A 20,105-nucleotide genomic window follows, 5' to 3' on the forward strand; every position below is an offset into this window, starting at 1 on the left:
TGTAAAAATTTAGCCCTGCTCATGAAAAAAATAATTGAACCACAGGATGTCGATAATTGAACATTAGATATGTATTGAAAACTATTTATGTGTATATGTTGGATATCCTGGCAAGCCACTTCAAGAAATTTGAAAGAGGAACAGTCAAATTTCAACACAAGCCAGTTTGTGCAAGTGAGCAAGATTTCTAAAACATAAAGTATAAGCTTTTCCCACAAGAAAGAAGCCAAAAGCATGATAGAAAAAAAGGGGGAACCATTGCTCTCAGGTTGAGAACTGAAGGAACTAACCACAAAGATTTAGAAATAAAGTGAAAAATCAACAATGGGCCTTTGGCTTTGGTCTTTGTGGGTGTTTGTCATTCTAATAGGAAGAAGGTGTGTTTGTTACTCTAAATAATAGCTGTAGTCAATTATTTTCTATTGTGTTTTTAACTATTTACACACACACATATAGCTTGATGGTTTTTTATTAATGTTTATGAGAATGTCTGGAAATATCCCTTCTCCAATTAGAAATTTCTAGAAATTGCATGAGCTGTAACAATTCCAACAAGTCTGTCAGTGAAAAAACTGCTGAACTCGAGGAGTTTCAAAAAGGAAGCCCAATGCATCATCAGCTTTGTTTAAACCATATAAAAAGCTTAAAAGTAGTTAACATAGTTTTCTATTCACCATCTAATCAAAAAAAAATCTATCTATAAAGCAATTCTGTATTTATTGCATGGTAAATTAAAATTTTTTTATCCAAGACCCTAATTAATTGTTTGTTTTTTGGGGGGCACACTTAGTGGTTTGGGGGTTTTATTCCTGGCTCTATGCCTAGGGATCATTCCTGGTAGTGTTCAAAGGAACAAACCGGGTCAGCCACATTTAAGGCAAATACCTTAAAACCTGCATTAAGTCCTCTGGCTCTGTGATTAACTTTAAAATGTATGTATTAGCTCTGAAAATGTTATAGCTTTGATGCATGACTCAAGTATTGTGTGAGATTTGTAAAAATAGGTTGTCTGTAAGGATATTATTAACATTGAAATATCAGACACCCAGGGTATCAGAATTTAATTTAAATATAATGCTGATGTGCACAAGTACTTTTTATGAATTAATTTTTAAAGTACCTATAATAAAATGACTTAGAATTTGAAAATTATTACACTGATTTTAGCACTAGAGATTTTAGATTATTGAATAATAATTTATCTATATTATAATTTTTAAATTTTATTTTATTAAAATCACTGTTATCTACAAAGTCCTTCATAGTTGAATTTCAGATATACAGTGAATTAGGGCCATTTGCACCACCAGTGTCAACCTCCCTTCACCAATGATCCCAAAGTGCATCCTGTACCACCACCCTTTGTCTCCTGGCCTGCCAGTATAACAGATCCATTTGAGTTTAGATTGTTAAAGTTTAGGTCTCTTAATTCTGTTGACTTTGGCTTGGATAAATAGTTTTGTCCCCCACCAATAGTTTTTTTCCCCACCAATGCTTCTGAGATCGCTTGGCCCCTGGCTCCCATCTTTTGTTTCCTAATTTTTAATTTTTTAGTTTTCTTCTTAATTTTATAGAAAAAGGCAAAATATATGGCTAAACAAAGTAATCGGTGTCCCAAGGTTCTATGAAAAAGTAAGGAGCCCCTACTTAAAAGATGAAAAAAAATAATAATGATGAAGAAACATAAACAATAAAGGGTGGGAGTTTTTTGTATAGGTGCAGCAAAAGTTGGGGAAAATAGAAAAGAAAAACTTTTTGCCTAAAAAACAGGGAAACCCTATCCATGAAACATCCTGCCATAAGACCAACTACAGGCGTCAGGCATACTAAGTTGTCTAACCCCAAAGTCTTTCTTCAGGTCCCAGTAAAAGTTTTCAGTCAGATTTCTGTAATTAGAGATCTTGGTTTTTACACAGATACTATGTCAAAGTCAGGGTCTCTCAAAACTCAAATCCAGTAATGAGCAATAGTCCTCAGTGAAGGGAGGTCAGAGAAAAGGGGATGCGAAGAGCAAATCAGCAGCAGCAGCGGTGGCAGCTTCTTCCCAGGCTGAGGCAAAGTGGGCTTGGAAGGTGACTTTTCACTTTGGGATCTGGTTGGCAGCTGGTTGGGGTGGGGAGAATGTTCCAAATCCTGAAGAGTTAAGAACTAGGGTAAAAAAATCAGGAGTGAGATAGTGAAAGGATTGAAAAGGATTTGTAAAGTGGTAAGCAGGGAGGGGAAAAAGAAGGGTTTTATGTCTAGCAAGAAGGACTATTTATAACAGACATTATGTACATTACAGACAAACATTAGACAGACATAGAGGTGGGTAACACACACACACACACACACACACACACACACACACACACACATTGACAAACAATGGAGATCTATCCATAGGTTGTAATTGAAAAACTGACTCAGGTGGAAAGCTTAAGCATTATAAAGCTGGCAAGTCAGATGGAAAGGTTTTCCATTTCTAGGCAAATTATTCTTGGTGAGGGTAAACTTTACTGTAGAAAGGCTTCCTGGGGGGCTGGAGAGATGGTGCTAGAAGTAAGGTATCTGCCTTGCAAGAGCTAGCCAAGGAAGGACCACGGTTCAACCCCCCAGTGTCCCATATGGTCCCCCCAAGCCAGGGGCAATTTCTGAGCGCTTAGCCAGGAGTAACCCCCAAGCATCAAATGGGTGTGACCCGAAAAACAAAAAAAGAAATAAAATAAATATTTAGAAAAAAAAAAGGCTTCCTGGGTTAGATTATGCATAGAGCATTCTTAAAACAATCATAATTTTAAAGTCTAGAATACTAAGTAATATGGTAATGAGCACTGTAAGAGGAGTCTACATCATGAAGTATCATCTAATGGGTCTTGAGCATCCAGGTTCCTTTCCTGAAAGCAAACTGAAATCATGGGCACTATGATATAATAGTAAACTAGTTTAAATTAAAATAAATTGCAATAACATATGCAATGAATGAGCTCAGAAACTTTGGTGGATTTGGAAATTTGCTTGGACTTCTCTTCATATCACTAACTGTAGGTGTCTTCCTTGCTTCTCCATTGTTCTTTGCATTTAGTGGTTTGGAACGCTGGAGTATCAGGGTGTTAAAGAATGTGATCTATTGAACTATTTGTATAAAAGGTGACTAGAAGTATATCTGCTTTCGAGGTTATTTTTCTAAATAAGCAAGGCTATCTAAGTATGATAAAAAAAATATTGCAAACTAGTTCATTGTTTTGTTGACAGAAAGGACTGGAAGCTCCTTGATCCAACCCAGACACAGATCTAAAATGGCTGCAGGAGGCAGACACTCAGGACTGGCGGTGAAACCTGGAATGATGCTAAGGGAAGGCCCTGCAAACAGCCCCAGTCGCATTTGATGGGCTATATTATATTTTTAACAGCCTTAAATGCACTGGCTTAAAGGCTCACTATGAGAGATTAATTTTTCATGATGGTTCTTTCGTGCTTTCTTCTGTAAGCATTTGTTTCTTACAGGATTCAGAAAGAGTTCAGAAAGAAGACTGAGGGCTCCTAATAGCAGATATATCTCCTCAGAATTTGAAGCCAAACAGTAAAGAAAAAAAAGCAAACTCTCTTGATCAGTGAGGCCAAAAGGACATGATTGACTTTGTTTGTAAATGCCATTTATTTATTCATGCATTCGATCATATTTTTGCTATCTCTTCAATGCTAAGAACATCAGAGAACCACTCCAGTGAGTGGCTGAAATTTTCTCAGATTTAGAAGGTGAGGTACAGTAAATTCAATCTTTGTGCATAAAAGAGAGGAAGAGAGTGGTGGTTCCTTAAAGAAAGTGAGTCAAGATTATCAGAACAAATGGGAACCAAAATTGTGCATCCCAACTGTAAAATGTTAATGAAATATTGGAGAAACATTACATGAGAAGTTTATAAGAAGTCATCTATGTGGCAAGTATTCTTTTCAATGATTTTAAAAGTTTATCAGGTTTTGAGGGCACATGTTGCATGCAGAAACTAGGGTAATATGCCCAGGACCACATAGTTTCCTGAGTATCTCCAGAAGTAATACTTCAAATACCACTGGGTATAGGCCCCAGCCCATGCACACATGCAATATTAACAAGAAACATTAGAAATAAATATTAAGTTGCAGTAGAGGAAAGTTAAAGAGTAAAATTCCCAACATGAAAACACTTTGTTTTCAAAGTAGGAAAAGGAAGTTGTAGAATTTGAGGAATAATATTTTGGGAAGTAGAAATATGTACTTTTTAGAGAAGTCACAATGGAGCAATGCCTCTTATCCTTGGTCAAATATGATTTACCATCATAATCCCATTGCATAAAGTTCTAAACATGCATAAAAAAATGTTAAAGTACTACATTTGTCTCATTAAACTGCTACTTTATTTAATTTCTGCATTTATTGAAAAAATAACAATGAAATAAGTAGGTAAGTTCTGAGGAGTTGGATAAAAAAAAAAAACAACCACAATTTAAATACTTTCATGTGGAGTTTTGGGACTATTATCAACAAAAGTCTTCTGTACCATTCTTCTGTTGATCCGTTGCTGGCATCACGTTGTTTTACACTGGTTCAGGAGATACTGTTTCTGCCCCATGAGAATTGGATGGCATAATGAATACAACCTGTGAAATCAATCAAAATACCAGATGGTGAGTCTTAGAATTTCCCTTTCTTGTTCACACAATGAATCATTTTCAGGATCAAATTTTCTTTGTATTCTGTCTCAAGCTTAACATAAGTATATTCCTTGGACATTCTTTAGAATAAGATCAAGTTGAATCTAGAGGAGATGCTGATAATTATTGTCTTTTCAGTAAGTTGACTTTAGGTCTGGATGATTGTTTGGGTGAACCTAGGTTCTTTAGCAAATATAGACTTTTCTTTCAAATAAAGTTTATTGCTGATGACCACAACATACTCAAACCATGGTTTGCTGGTGATTACTAAAGTATTTACAAATCCCCAGATTCAGAATACTAAGAATCATTGCAAAACTATAGAATGTCTTTTCATCTTCTCTTGCACGAAGTGTGAAATGACCAGAGAGAAGGAATGTGGAAGAATCTCAGAGAAAAAGACTTTGGTATTATATTCCTTAAACCCACTGATCCTTTATATTGACACTTTGCAAATCTTTGCATAGTGGGATTAATGAATACATATAGGGGTACATTTCCCAACTAACTATTCTTGCAACAAAAGGAAGGACAAATCTAGGTGTTATAATATGATGATTATAATGGACTTAGATTCCATGACTACATGTTTCACTTAAAAATCAAATGTTTCCCTAATGCAATCACAAAATCCTTGGGAATTTCTGATACTGTCTAACTTCAAGGGACTTAGTATGACAAAAAGTTCAATGAATTACTCTATCTTTTGTGAAGAAGGACTATAAAAGAAAGTGGGCTAAAGCAATGTGAATGCCACTCAAAATAAAGTTGGCAATGAGACCATAAAATTAACCTAACATGGTTCTTCCATAATTTGACTTTGTCTACCCTGGATCATTGGGTAATGCAACCGAAGAACAGGTTTTAATACCCGATTCACATTTCCAAATCCCTCAGTTATTGAAACCTATTTGTATGATTCTTCCTAGTTACTCTTGCTTGATTTTCTTTCACTTCCTGCCCTCAATTTCTATCTGAAATTCCTTCTGCTTAACAGTGAGGGAGAACTTCAATAGGTCTTGGGGTACGAGAACAAGGCAGCTTTGCTACAGTGACACTGACTCTTCAGTATTCTAGGAATAAAAGAGCCAAATTAGCTTTTCTCTGATCCATACAGGGAGATTTCATTTGAAGGAGTAAAAATGGGAAAAATAAGTTTTATCCATTATGGTAAGCATGATTTTAAGATTATACTGGTGTCCCAGTGACCTTGTTTGACTGTCTTCTCTTGCATGTAGGTGAGACCTGAATGCATAACTACTGTCAGTTGACCATGAATTAAATTAGGCAATAAATTTTGAGTTTTCAAGAAGGCCATAAATTTAGTTAGAGCAAGAGTGTTGGAGCAAGAGCTGGTGTTACTTAGAACTGATCCTTCTTGGTGCTTGAGGGAACATATACAATGCTGGAGAATCCAACTGGGTTTGGTTGTATGTAAGACAAGTAACCATTTTTTCTCTCGCCTAATCTTGTTAGACTTGACTTAATCATGAGTACCGATGAAAATAAATCTAAATAAGTTTGCAATGCACTGTATTTTTGTGATTTCCATGGGTTAGAAAAAAATAAATTGTGTAGCCAATGAATAAAAATAAAAAGGATTAGAGAATTTAATCAAGACTCTAAAAAATTTAATCAAGACAGTTAGTCTCAGCCAGGTTCTTTTCTGAAAAAGAAAAAAAATCCAGCTAAGCACTTTCTTAACTCCTTTTGTTGGAGTTAATTGTTATAGGGGCCACATTGACAATGCTTGGGAGCCACTAGAGTTACTCAGGAGGTGTTGTGTGTACAAGCATTCATTACTGAGGATCTAACCCAACACAAAACATGTGAAAAACTACTTAGAGTCACATCCTTTGTACCAGTTTTGAATTTTTACCCACTGAATCTAAGAGATAACCAACTTGTTTTATGTTAAGCTTGTAAATTTATATAATAGCACATAGCAGTTGAAAATAAATATTGACATCCACAAGGGAGATGAATACTCACTCCACCAGGATTACAACAGATTACTTTGCATCCAAAAGCCGAGACGGATATAGCAATACATAATTCCAGCACACTTAGAATGAGCACTATGACATCTATTCCCTTGGAAAAAAAATGCATATAAAGAAGTATGAGGGCTGGGAATGACAGTTTAAAACACTAACCACTTATTGCAACTTCACAAAATAAAGCCATTGAACAGAGATCAAAAACATTGATTTCTAATTGCCTTCATAGGACCTGACCATATGCTGTATACCTCTTGAATGTGACTTTTCCTCTCACCATCTTTATTAGCAAAATAATCATTTCCCTCACCTTTTCCATCCCAGTTCTATGGTAATGATGGAATGTGAAAACTGTATTAAAAGAAGAATTAATTCAAAAGATATTCTCAACATATTCCTTCTAATATAGAAAATTTTATATAGTTGATGCAAAATACGATTGTAAACATGTAATGATAGTAGGATCATAATTGTGCTATGAAGGAAGAAATCTCAAAATCAGAAAGGTAACTACTGGGACTGGAGTGAGTACAACAGGTAGGGCATATTTGCCTTGCACATGGACAACTGGGTTGATTCTCCATCATCCCATATGGTCTCTGAGCATGCCAGGAGTGATTCTTGAGTAGAGTCAGGAGAAACCACTGAACACCCTGGGTGTGGCTCAAAAATCAAACCAAATCAAACAAAATAGGAACTACTGATCTGATTGAGTTAAGATAATTGTATTTCACACATCTAAGTAGGGGTTAATAATATTCAACTTTGTAAAGAACTCATAACCACAACAAAAAAACCAAATAACCCAACAAAATTTGGGCAGAGTATCTGAATAAATACTTCTACAAAGATGACTTAAAGGCACATGAATAAATGTTCCTCATCACCGAGTATAATGGAAGTACAAATTAAAAACCACAATGAGGTTTCACTTCATACTTGTGAAAATGGCCTCTACCAAAGAGGTGAAACAAGTGTTTGTAAGGTGAATATGTATGAACAAAATAACTTTCATACTTCATTTGGTATCATATACATTTATGCAACTTCTTTGAAAACAATGTGCCCTAAAACATTTTAAAATAATATTATATGATCCAGCAATTGCACTGCTAGGTGTCAACCCAAAGCATAGGAAAAACAATAATTTGGACATGCATTTGCACTCCTATCACTGAAATGCAAACCATAGAGCCAGGAAATGAAAATAACCTGCACTCCTGGCTCTATGTTCAGAAATCGCTCCTGGCAGGCTCGGGGGACCATATGGAATGCCAGGATTCAAACCACCATCCTTCTGCACGCAAGGCAAAAGCTCTACCTCCATGCTATCTTTCCAGCCCTGGACCAAGTGGTCTTACGTGCATTGGTGGAGGTAAAAAAAAAGTCATAACTCAACATCCAAGTCAAAGTCAATGACGAGAGAATCAAGAGACCTAAATTTTAGCAATCTAAACTTAAAATGCACCTGTTACACTGGCAGGCCAGGGGCATTAAAGGTGGAAGTATTAAAGATGGATGCATGCTGGAAATTTTGATGGAGGGAAGTCAACACTCTGGTGGTTGGAATAGTCCTAATTCATTTTCACTTTTTGCCTGAAATTCAACTATGAGGGACTTGTAATTCACAATGGTCTCAATAAAAATTAAGAAAAACAACAACAAAAAAAAACATAGACTTGTTATATAAATGCATGAAATTTCAAAAAATGCAAAAATGAATTCTATGTCTATATGAAATATATTAAAGCATTAAACAAACACAATATGAAACACCAAAAATTAACTCCTTAGACTGATAAAAGCATGGTGGGTAATAGAAAGGAAGGGCAAGTGGTTGGAAAAAAATGACTAGAGAGATTCAATTTGATGGTGGTGATTGGTACTAGAGCTTGATGTTGATGTGGGGTGAAACAATGCTCCCAAACTATATTACATTGTAAACCTATAGTAAATAAATATAATAGACAAATAATAAACTAAAGATATCCTCATCCTGTAGAAATGTCAAAGGGAGTAAGTTAGTTTAGCAAAGTTACTTAAACAGACTAGTTCAATCGATATACAGCACTTAATGTTCATGTCTTTTGGGCTGGGATTAAAGAAAAAAACAATGCAACCAATCTAAATAATAAATTAGAAAGAACATTGAGTTTCCAATTCAGGTGAGAGAAAGTAACAATAAGAAAAATTTTCAACAGTATGGTATAAAATCAATTGCTCACATAGAAGAGAGATGCCAAAAAACTCAGTGATATCAAGATAGGTGTATTTCATAGCAATAGCATATTTGTAGTAAAGAGTTCATTGAATTGTGATTGCCTATGCTGTTTATTTGTTTGTTTGTTTGGTCACACCCCATGGTGCTCAGGGGTTACTCCTGGCTCTACACTCAGAAATCACTCCTGGCAGGCTCAAGATACCATATGGGATGCTGGGATTTGAATCACCATCCTTCTGCATGCAAGGCAAATGCCCTATAGCCCCTGCCTATGCTGTTTAATTTTCAAACTCTTCCTTGTCTAATGGGCTAAACATCCAAAAGCTTTATTCCCTATGCTATGTTGTGTGCCTGGTATTTGAAAAATAAAAGTAAATAAATAATATCTAGAGGACAAGTAATGCAGAAAAGTAGCAAATGTAGAGATTGAGAATTTGCCAGGATCCAGTTGCTGAGGTTAAATTTTGTAAGGACCTCTAGAGATGATTGGAAAGGTACTGGATTATTTAACCATTTGTCAATAAAGTTCAAGAGTAAATTAGTTTCATGGTTGGTTAGATAATCAAGTGACTAGCAGTCTCCATCAGGAGGTTTTGTTTGTTTTGTTTTGTTTTGTTTCGTTTTGGGGCCACACCCAGCAGTACTCAGGGGTTACTCCTGGCTCTGCACTCAGAAATCGCTCCTGGCAGGCTTGGTTGACCATGTCTTTTAACAATATATAGAAGGAGCATATATGTATCTGATACCTCGATAATATGATCAGTTTATAAGTCACATTCAGCTTACTGAAGTCATTCATTAATTGAAGCATATTGACTGTTACTTGTTTTGTTTTGTTTCGTTTCAGGCCACACCCAGCAGTTCTCAGGGGTTACTCCTGGCTCTGCGCTCAGAAATCGTTCCTGGCAGGCTTGGTTGACCATATGGGATTCCGGGATCAAACCCAGGTCCGTCCAGGGTTGTCCACGTGCAAGACAAACACCCTGCTGTTGTACTATCACTCCAGCTTGACTGTTACTTTTTATCAGAGTCAAAACTCATATGACTTGTTTCCAGTATCCCATGAAAAGAGGAAGTACTTACTATTAAAATCGATGAAACCAATGAGCAGTTTTCTGACACATTATAATAGTGACAGTAATAATAGCGGAATGGATAACTACCCAAGCTGATTGAAGTAAGTATGATTCCTATTCCAGCCAAGATAGCGCTGGTGATGTTTACTCCTAGGCTACCTCGGACCTAGAAAAGCATGAAAATCAAGTAAATATCCTTGGTTATTTCCATCTTAAGTCCAGCACTTTTTGCATTCTCCATTATCTCCATCTCCATGGTTTTAAATATTCTCCTAATTTCTCTATTGCTTCCTAAGATTTTCATTTCTAAACCACTTTCTAAAACTCTAACATGGCCCTATAACTTCCTAATTCTTTAAGGATGATATGCTGTGGGCATATTTAGGGTAAACCCCAATTTCCTTAGGAGATCTTAGTGAAGTCTTGATGCCTTTTACAAAAATTAACATTCCTCAGGAAACTATAAAGTTTAAATGTTGTAGCATGAGGCAGATTTTGCCAAAGATGGCAAGGAGTCAAGTTGAGCAGATATTTAGAAAATTCAAGTTGTTGAATGATCACTATTTGATATTTATCCTTACTTGAGTAAAAAAAAATCCCACAAATATCTTTATCCATAATTTGTTGATCCACTTTTGGTTTTTATTAACTTTGTCAAAAACATTTTGTCTTGAGACTAATCCTTTATTTCTTTTTTTTATTTAGGGACTTTATGGTGAATATATTTTCATTGCAAATACAATCAAAATACCCTTTGCATATGGTTGGGATATATTTTCTATCAATAAGGCAACAGATTCCATATCTTTTCAAGAGTATGTGCCATTACCATAGGCTATGCTCTTGCTACATATTTGTTTGACTCACACCATTAGATATTTCTTCTCAAGAATTCCCTGAATTTTTATACTCTACAATTATCACCCAATTATCACCCAGTAGTTCTTTTTTTTTGGTTTTTGGTTTTTGGGCCACACCTGATGATGCTCAGGGGTTACTCCTGGCTAAGCGCTCAGAAGTCGCTCCTGGTTTGGGGGACCATATGGGACACCGGGGGATCGAACCGCAGTCCATCCAAGGCTAGCTCAGGCAAGGCAGGCACCTTACCTCTAGAGCCACCGCCCGGCCACCACTGAGTAGTTCTTATAGTAGCAATTCTATTTTCTTCCATTTATATTACAATATTTGAATTACTTATACAACTTAAAAACATAATTAAAATATGATTTTTTTAAAAAAACAAATGAATTCTTTCTATTCTAGTAAAATGCATAGTCATCTCAATCTTCTGGAACAACAATGCTAACAAACAGGAAGTACTACTCACCATGCCTTTTGTAGTTTTTTTTCCTGCTGCAATTGACAAAGCTCCTGAAACAATAAACTAGTAGCAAGAATAAAAATGGGGGATTGAACTTTTGTCAAATAATGGAAGGCATAACTACACTATACCTCAAAACATAAATATCTACAGTAAGCAATATTTTAAGAAGCATAAACTTTTATAAATAATTAAGCATTTCTCCCAGAATAGAAAAAGTATGCTAGATGGATTTATGGAATTTATGAAGCCACACAGAAACATCAAACATTATGTCATTTAAACTTCTTGAAGATGTTGAAATATTATGAAAGCACCTAAAGTCTCTATATAAAGCAAGACTAGCATGGTATCAAGAGTATTAAGTTATTTAAAAAAAAAAACAAAGATTATTCTTATTTAAATAACTATCAACAGAGAGGGCCAAAATGATAGCACAGTAAATAGGGCATTTGCCTTGCACGCGGCCAACCTGAGTTCAATCCCCAGCATCCCTTATGGTCTCTTGAGTCTGCAAGTAGTGATCTCTGAGCACAGAGTCAGGAGTAATGCTGAACACCATCAGTGTGGCCCAAAAACCAAAAAAAAAAGTTATAAATAAAATTAGTAATAAAACAAATTTTAAATTCTACACTAGATCGTAATTATCTGACTATAATTTGGGAAGTTGTTTTCCATTTAGCCAAAGTAGCTGGAATAAAATTGAAAGGACTCAGAGATTGAAACTATGGACAACTGGGGTATCTGAGTTGGGTTTCCCAATTTTCTTTTATTTTTAAAAAATATTTATGTATGTTGGGCTTGGGAAATCACACTGGACATTGCTATTCCTAATTTTGTGCTGAGAATTGATTCATGGTGGTGCTCAGGGGTTTGAATCAGCATAACTTTGTGCAAAGCAAATGCCTTAACTCCTATATTTGAAGCTCTAGACATGCATCTTAATACCAAAATAAAAATAACAATACTAATCCAATGAAGCAACTTGATAAATATCTTCAATAAATTTCAAAATATCAATACACAGAAATCATTCATGTATAATAAATAACCTTTGAAAAATAACACCCATCTATTAAATAATTATGATATAATTATAAATAATATAGAAAATGATATCAAAATATAATAAATAATTATGACTATGTGGTTATTTTTTCAAATATACAGATTTTTCAATTTTGAATTATTGTAACTCATTAAAGAATCTGAGACCCTTCACATACTAATGGCTATAAATTTTAATGAAGAGAAAAAGTTAATAAAATCTAACCTTTTGCTAAATGAATTAAACACTTAATCAAAATTTATTGTTAACATGATAGAATATCTCTCAGTCTAGAATTCTTTTCTTTGTTTAAATGGGGAAATATCATTAAAATGAAGTAGAGTAGTGATCTAGTATAGGACTTATTTTCAGTATAGTAACAAAATAATTATAAAAATATAAAAAATATTTTAAGCAAGTTTCATAAATATATAAAGTATTTATTTAAGTACCATGACTATAAACATGATTGTAGTTAGGTTTCAGTCATAAACAGAACACCCCAAAATCTTCACCAGTGCAACATTCCCACCATCAATTCCCCGCCCCTCCTTCCCAACCCTTGCCTGTATTCGAGACAGGCATTTTATTTCTCTCACTCATTAAGATAGTCATGATAGGGGTCAGAGCGGTGGTGCTAGAGATAAGTTGTCTGCCTGGCATCCCATATGATCCCCCCAAAGCTAGGAGCGATTTCTGAGTGCTTAGCCAGGAGTAACCCCTGAGATTCAATGAGTATGGCCCCAAAACAAAAACAAAACAAAACAAAAAAGATAGTCATGATAGTTGTTAGTGTAGTTATTTCCCTAACTGCACTTACTACTCTTTGTGGTGAGCTTCTATTGTTTGCTGGTCCTTCCTTTCTTTTCTATTGTCTCAGGGCATTATTACAATAATGTCTTTAATTTTTCTTAAAAACCATAGATTCCATGTACATCCACATATGGAAAAATTGCATGACTTTATCTCTCCTGACAGCTGCATAATATTTTAGTGTGTATATATACCACAGTTTCTTTAGCCATTCATCTGTGGAAGGGCATCTTGGTTGTTTCCAGAGTCTGGCTATTGTAAATAGCATAGCAATGAATATAGGTGTGAGAAAGGGATTTTTGAATTATATTTTTGTGTTCCTAGTTCATTATTCTTATTGAAATATAAGTTCTACAGACAACACCCATAATATCAAGTGAAAATAACTCTAAGAAATAAGAAAAAAATAGGAAAAGATTACAAACACATATTATATATATATATATTATAAATACACGTTCTTATGTTTGAATATAGGAATTAATGAGAGGACTTCATTTATCATGGCCACAAATTTGTATATAATGCATCTCAGAGGGAATAAAAACAATAAAATATATTTATTAATATAATATTCTATCAGAATACAAAATGATGTACTAACCTAATTTGGGGGCTTTATCCTTATCTAATAAAAGGACAAATATAAGAGAAATTTGTGATTTTTTTTTGGTATTGGTTTTTGTTCTACATCTACAGCAAGGACAAAGGTTCACTTCCCAAAAGAAGTTTTAAAAATAAAACTGAAAGAATAAATGAAAGCAGCTGTAAAAATTTTTATCTAGGAAAAATGAAGTCATGAAATTTCCTTACACATGAATGGATTTGGAGAATACTATGTTGAGTGAAATAAGTCAGAGGGAGAGAGATAAGCACAGAATAGTCTCACTCATATGTGGGATTTAAGAAGATAAAAGACGGTATACTAACACCCAGAGATGTGGGATGAAAGGACCAGCCCATGATAAGAAGCTTATCACAAAGAGTGGTAAATGCAGTTAGAGAAATAACTATATTAATAGCTACCATGACAACGATAGAGAAAGAAATACCATGCCTGTCTCAAAGACAGGGTGGGGTGGGGTAGGTAGAAAAAGGGGGGACAATGTTGGTGGGAAAGTTGCACTGATGAAGGGGAACTGTGCATTTTATGGCTGAAACCAAATTATGAACGTGTTTGTAACCATGGTACTCAAATAAAGAAATTATTTTAAAAATTGGTTCTAGGGAATTAAGTTTCTCAACTAACAAACACAACTTCTGCAATTCTTGGTAACCCCTGAATACAAATAATGAATTAAAATGCTGGGTTTCCAAAGTAGTCTTGGAAAGGAAATGAAAAGGGAATAGAAAATCAGAGTGGTTAGATGTTTGTAACATGGAATTTAATGATCTAAACTGAGCCCTTATTCCTGAATCCAAAGGTTGCGTGATTTGAGTCAATTGCTTAATCAGCCCAGTTCTCTATGTCTTCATTAATAAAGTGAGGACAATGACCAATTCTTTCTCAGAAGTGAGGTTCTGCCTGGAAAAGCAGAAGGTGCTGATCTTTAAACTTGAACTCTATAAACAGAACGTGCAAGCAGCCTTCCGAGAAGTTGCTCCTGGTTTGGGGAACCATGTGGGATGCCGGGGGATCGAACTGCGGTCTGTCCTAGGCTAGCGCAGGCAAGGCAAGCACCTTACCTCTAGCACCACCACACCGGCCCCTCAATTTATACTTTCAAATGACAGGGAAATCCTCCTAAGTTTTGATTTAGGGAAATTTAATTTTCTTATATTTTTATTTAATTACAACAATTTTGACACAAAATTGTTATCTCTTTTGATAAGAGAAATCTTATCTATTAGAATATGTTATCTATTTACTAAGTCATGAAGGTGGATTGACCAGACATTATAAATTGTCTTTATATTAACTATATAGTAATTTTCTTTCCTTATTATTATATTTAGTTTCTCCTAAAATTCTTTAAAATTAACCCTTCCAAAGTCTATAGGTAAATCCTCAATATACAAAGTCAATAATTGCCTAACTATTGCCTTTGCTCAGAGTTTGCTTAGAGTAATGAAATGTCTGCCATATAAATAAACATATATATTAATGAGTCTGTTATGTATATCAGCCATACTTTGTAAGTTCCTTGTCAATGAATTAACCCTCGAAATGCATAGGCATGTAATTCTTAGGAAAGTACTAGTTCTTTTGTTTATCCAATTCTAGTTTAGGTCTTTTTCTACATGCCTCTATAATACATCTGAACTGAAATATATCATATGTAAATCTGCAGAGGTTCCTGTGAGTTTTTAAAAATATGGAATATTCTTATTTTAAGTAGATGAAAACTGAGTTACAAGTTGGCTCCCTGATTTTAAGTGCTAAACCACAATATATGTTTGAGATGTTGATGGCAAAACTCATAAAATTAATAAAATGTCTTATTGTTTGTAACTAGATCAGAAGGAATTCTACTCACCTTCAAAGATCCCCAAATTGTGTACCCAGTGTACGTTATAAAAGGACTTGGTCCATAAAAGGGAAGTGAGGTACACATCATTATTATTCCAAAGCTGAGGATCATCAGAGCAATAATGATTTGCACAACCTAGAAATGATAAAGAACTATTATGCACCCCAAAACATTGCCTATGTCTAGCCTTTTTTCACTGCTAAGTTTCTATATTTTCTGCCTCTTGAGTAGTCAAAAGATCTACTTTATAAATTCTTATCAGGGAAGGGAAAAGAAGGGAAAGGAGGGGAGAGAAAGGGATGGGAAGGGAGAAAAAAGGAAGAGAAAAGAAGGGAAAGGAAGAGAAAAGAAGGGAGGGGAAGGGAAAAGAAGGGAGGAGAAGGGACGGAAAGGAAGGGGAAGAGAGAGGAGAGAAAAGGAAAAGAAAGGAGGGGTAGGGAAGAAGGGAAGGGAAAGGAGGGGAGGAGAAAGGAAGGAAGGGGAAAGGAGGAGAAGGGAAGACAGGGGAAGAGACATGAACTACGATATTCTCATGAGGGCTTGGTGACAGCAAGCATGAGTAGTGGAAATGAAAACTGAATAGCTGAAGCAAAATAAGCCAGCAGAAATTAAGAGTTTACAGAGCCTCATTACTGACTTATACTCACTGATTTAAATCCTAAGATAGAGATGAAATCTCTATTCACTATTTTCATCTAAATTGTCTTTCTTTAAAAATAAATTAGGGGTAGCCTCCTGAGACATAGACAGACCCTGCAACAGAAAGCAGAAATTTCATTTTTTGAAGATGAGATAGAATAAAACAGAGAGACAGAAACAACTGAGAACCAGAGACCACTAGGAATATCTGGTGGATACAGAGACTTGCAACCTTTTCCTTGTACTCTTCCTGTTGATGTGAACTAAGTTTTTATAACACTAGAATGGAGATAAGTGCAACAAATTTGGGAGCTTTATTTATAGAATAGTGCATCATTTTTTAAGGCTAAAATCAAGTACTGTTCCTTAGGCTAATGTCGTGTGAGATTAGTGGACAGAGTACTGGGCAATAAGTGTGATAAAATTGAGGCTGGCAAAAACACTGCTCTTTACCCAGATTTATAACTTACTTACCCCAAGGGCTTTTGGCTCTCCCTTCAAGAATTTCTCTGGCATCCCTTTCCACCAATATGAGCGTAGATTAACAGGCATCCCTGGCAGGGACATCCCAGGGCCAGCTGCTGGTGTGGTCTGTTCCATTCCTTGTATGGTTGTCATGGCAGCCGAAGAGGTGCTACCAAAAGAAATGCAATTTAACATGAGGAATGGAAATGACAGGACCACCTCAATCCACATTACTTCCATTCTCTGCATAACAACTATCAGAACATCTCCCTAAGATCTATATGACTTTAAAATGACAAAAGAAAAAAATGACAAGGATTATTTAAAATAGGAATTATTATTATTTTTTTGTGTGTGTTTTTTGGGTCACAGCCAGCAGCGCTCAGGGGTTACTCCTAGCTCTACACTCAGAAATCGCTCCTGGCAGGCTCAGGGGACCATATGGGATGCCAGGATTCGAACCATTGTCCTTCTGCCTGCAAGGCAAACGCCTTACCACCATGCTATCTCTCCGGCCCCTAAAATAAAAATTCTCAGCTAGTTCGATCCCCAGGCATCCTAGATGCCCCCACCACCACCACCAAGCCAGGAGCGATTTCAGAGCACGGAGCCAGAAGTAACCCCTGAGTGTCACGGGGTGTGGCCAAAACAACAACAACAACAATAAACGAAACAAAAAGAATTATTGCAGAGAGATAAATAGAACCTGTAGGGGTGATAAATAATCCGAGCTCTCAGATTAAATCATCAATTCAAGATTATATACATCAATTCTGCACTCAGATTTTACCTAAATTTATTTTGCATATTAAGTTGAATAGTTTATTCTTGGGGGGGGCACACCCAGTGACTCTCAGGGGTTACTCCTGACTAGGCTCTCAGAAATCTCTCCTGGCTTGGGGGACCATATGGAACACAGGGGGATCAAACTGTGGTCCATCCTGGGTCTGCCATATGCACAGTAAATGCCCTACTGCTGCACCACCACTCTGGCCTTGAATATTTTATTCTTATGTTCTATTGATCTCCACTGTGCTCTATTTTTCTATGTACTCATTCGAAAACTCCATCCCTTTCCTCTTGGAAGGATAACTGCTGAGATAGTAACAGATGCTAGGGTCATTTACATCTTAAATTTATAATAAGATTCAGGGCTTGATTAATTCACCTATGCATACACATAAGATAGTAGGAAATGAGACTCAACACACAGTCTGAGTATAATATCAATGGCTATAGTAAGATTCCTGAATTTCGGGACGGAGCCGTGGCGCAAAGGGTAAGGCATCTATGTGCCTTGCATGTGCTAGCCTAGGACGGACTGCGATTAGATTCCCCCCAACGTCCTATATGGTCCCTGAGCCAGGAGCGATTTCTGAGAGCATAGCCAGGAGTAACCCCTGAGAGTCACAGTGTGTGACCCAAAAAAACAAAACAAAACAAAAAATCCTGAATTTAATAAGAAATCGATGCTATTTGTTAAACAATTTGGAGATATCAGAAAATTGAAGGTTGAACTAGTTGGATGGAACATTTAGGTGACTGAGAAATCACTTGGCTAGTTTAAATTGTTTAGTAACTTCTTTATCCCTAAGTCTATGTGGAATGATATTCAGGTTCTACAAGATGAGTTTTCATAAAAAAAATAATCTCTCCCTTTCATTCAAGGAAGTTTTTAAGACAATATGACTGTTAAGAACAAGATTAACAAGGGCATTTAACCTTAGTTGAGCCTCTATACACTGTTATACTGTTAACCTAGCAGAGGTCCTCAAACGTTTTTTTCTTATTATAAAATCTTTATTTAAACACCATAATTACAACCATGATTGTAGTTGGGGTTCAGCCATAACAGAACACTCCTGTTCACCAGTGCAACATTCCCACCACCAATGATCCTTATCTCCCTCCTCCCCCACCCCTGCCTGTATTCGAGACAGGCATTCTACTTCTCTCATTCATTAACTTTGTCATACTAGTTGTTAGTGTAGTTATTTCCCCAACAGCATTCATCACTTTGTGGTGAGCTTCATATTGTGGGCCGATCCTTCTGGCCCTTCCCTCTATAGTCTCTGAAATTATTACAATAATGTCTTTACTTTAATATATATATATATATATATATATATATGAGTGAGACTATTCTGTGTCTATCAAACTTTTTAAACAGGTTCCAGTTAACTGTCCCTCAGACAGTTGGAGGGCCAGACTATAGATTTTTTGTTTGATTTTTAGGTCACAGCTGGTGGCGCTCAGGGGTTACTCCTGGCTCTGCACTCAGAAGTTGCTCCCAGCAGGTTGGGGGACCATATGGATGCCAGGATTCAAACCACCATCTGCCCTGGGTCAGCTTCGTGCAAGGCAAACGCCTTACCGCCGTGCAATCTCTCTGGCCCCTAATGTCTATTTCTTAGGAGATTTTAATGGTGAGATGAAATCCGAAAAAATATTTAAACCAGTATGTCACACAGTAAATGTCAAATCCAATGTAACTATTACTAATACTATAAGCAAGTGCTATTTAATCATTTTTATTGTTATAAATATAATATAAACTTGATCATGTGTTTTTTGATCTATAAGTACACACAAAAGAGGTACATTATTCCTAGCATCTCTGCACAATTTTCCTCTGTTGTAGTAGAGGCAGAAGGAACACGTGGCTTCTCTAATTGATGACGAGCTGTTATTTATTGTCATGTGGTCAGTGTTTTAATGTTCCTTTTTTTTATGCTTGTCTCAACTCTACCCCCTCCCAAATGGAGCTTGTTCTCTGTTTTCTGCTCGAGTACAATAAATTACAACAACAACAACAACAACAACAACAACAACAAAATGGCCGACACTATATGAGGGTGCTCTCACTTAAACTACTATGAAAATAGCGTAACAGAGTTGTGATTTAAACTAGACCTAAAAAGCTGTTGAAGAGTTGTATTGACTTTCCTGTAATTTGGAGCATCCTCCCAGGAAAATGGAAGGTCCAGGTGGTGCTTTAAAGAATGAAAAAAAAAGGGGGGGAGGGTCGGAGAGATAGCGTGGAGATAGGGCATTTGCCTTGCATGCAGAAGGACGGTGGTTCAAATCCCGGCATTCTGTATGGTCCCCTGAGCCTGCCAGGAGCGATTTCTGAGTGTACAGACAGGAGTAACCCCTGAGCGCTGCCCCCTCCCCCTAAAAAAAGAATGAAAAAAAATGAAAATATTCCTTCTTGTTTTAAATGTAGTACTAGTTCATTTTCCCCTAGAAAAATCTGTTTTTCTTGTGTTTTTTAAAATGTATTACAAAGTCCAGAGTAATATTCTTTTCTATTTTATTTTAAAGAGAAATGTTTCACTTAAAACATTAGCCATAAACGGAAGCTTTTCTATCTTCCTC

The 20,105-nt window shown here is 36.0% G+C and overlaps 1 protein-coding gene across 2 annotated transcripts; it reads right to left on the reverse strand.

Moving 5' to 3' along the window:
* Positions 1 to 4,488: 4,488 nt before the first annotated feature.
* Positions 4,489 to 16,896, reverse strand: LOC126017938 (membrane-spanning 4-domains subfamily A member 4A-like). Of its 2 annotated transcripts, XM_049780001.1 has the most exons (6): positions 16,737 to 16,896; positions 15,630 to 15,758; positions 11,298 to 11,354; positions 9,978 to 10,136; positions 6,666 to 6,767; positions 4,489 to 4,619 (listed from the first exon to the last, which is right to left on the reverse strand). In XM_049780001.1, the coding sequence occupies exons 1-6, from the start codon at positions 16,878 to 16,880 to the stop codon at positions 4,557 to 4,559; spliced, it is 654 nt and encodes a 217-aa protein (XP_049635958.1). In that variant the 5' UTR covers positions 16,881 to 16,896; the 3' UTR covers positions 4,489 to 4,556. The 2 variants fall into 2 exon arrangements, with proteins under 2 accessions (XP_049635958.1, XP_049635959.1); XM_049780002.1 differs by lacking the exon at positions 9,978 to 10,136.
* Between the last annotated feature and the right edge of the window lie 3,209 nt (positions 16,897 to 20,105).

The sequence above is a fragment of the Suncus etruscus genome, chromosome 9 (genome assembly GCF_024139225.1).
Source record: "Suncus etruscus isolate mSunEtr1 chromosome 9, mSunEtr1.pri.cur, whole genome shotgun sequence".
Classification (NCBI taxonomy): Eukaryota; Metazoa; Chordata; class Mammalia; order Eulipotyphla; family Soricidae; genus Suncus; species Suncus etruscus.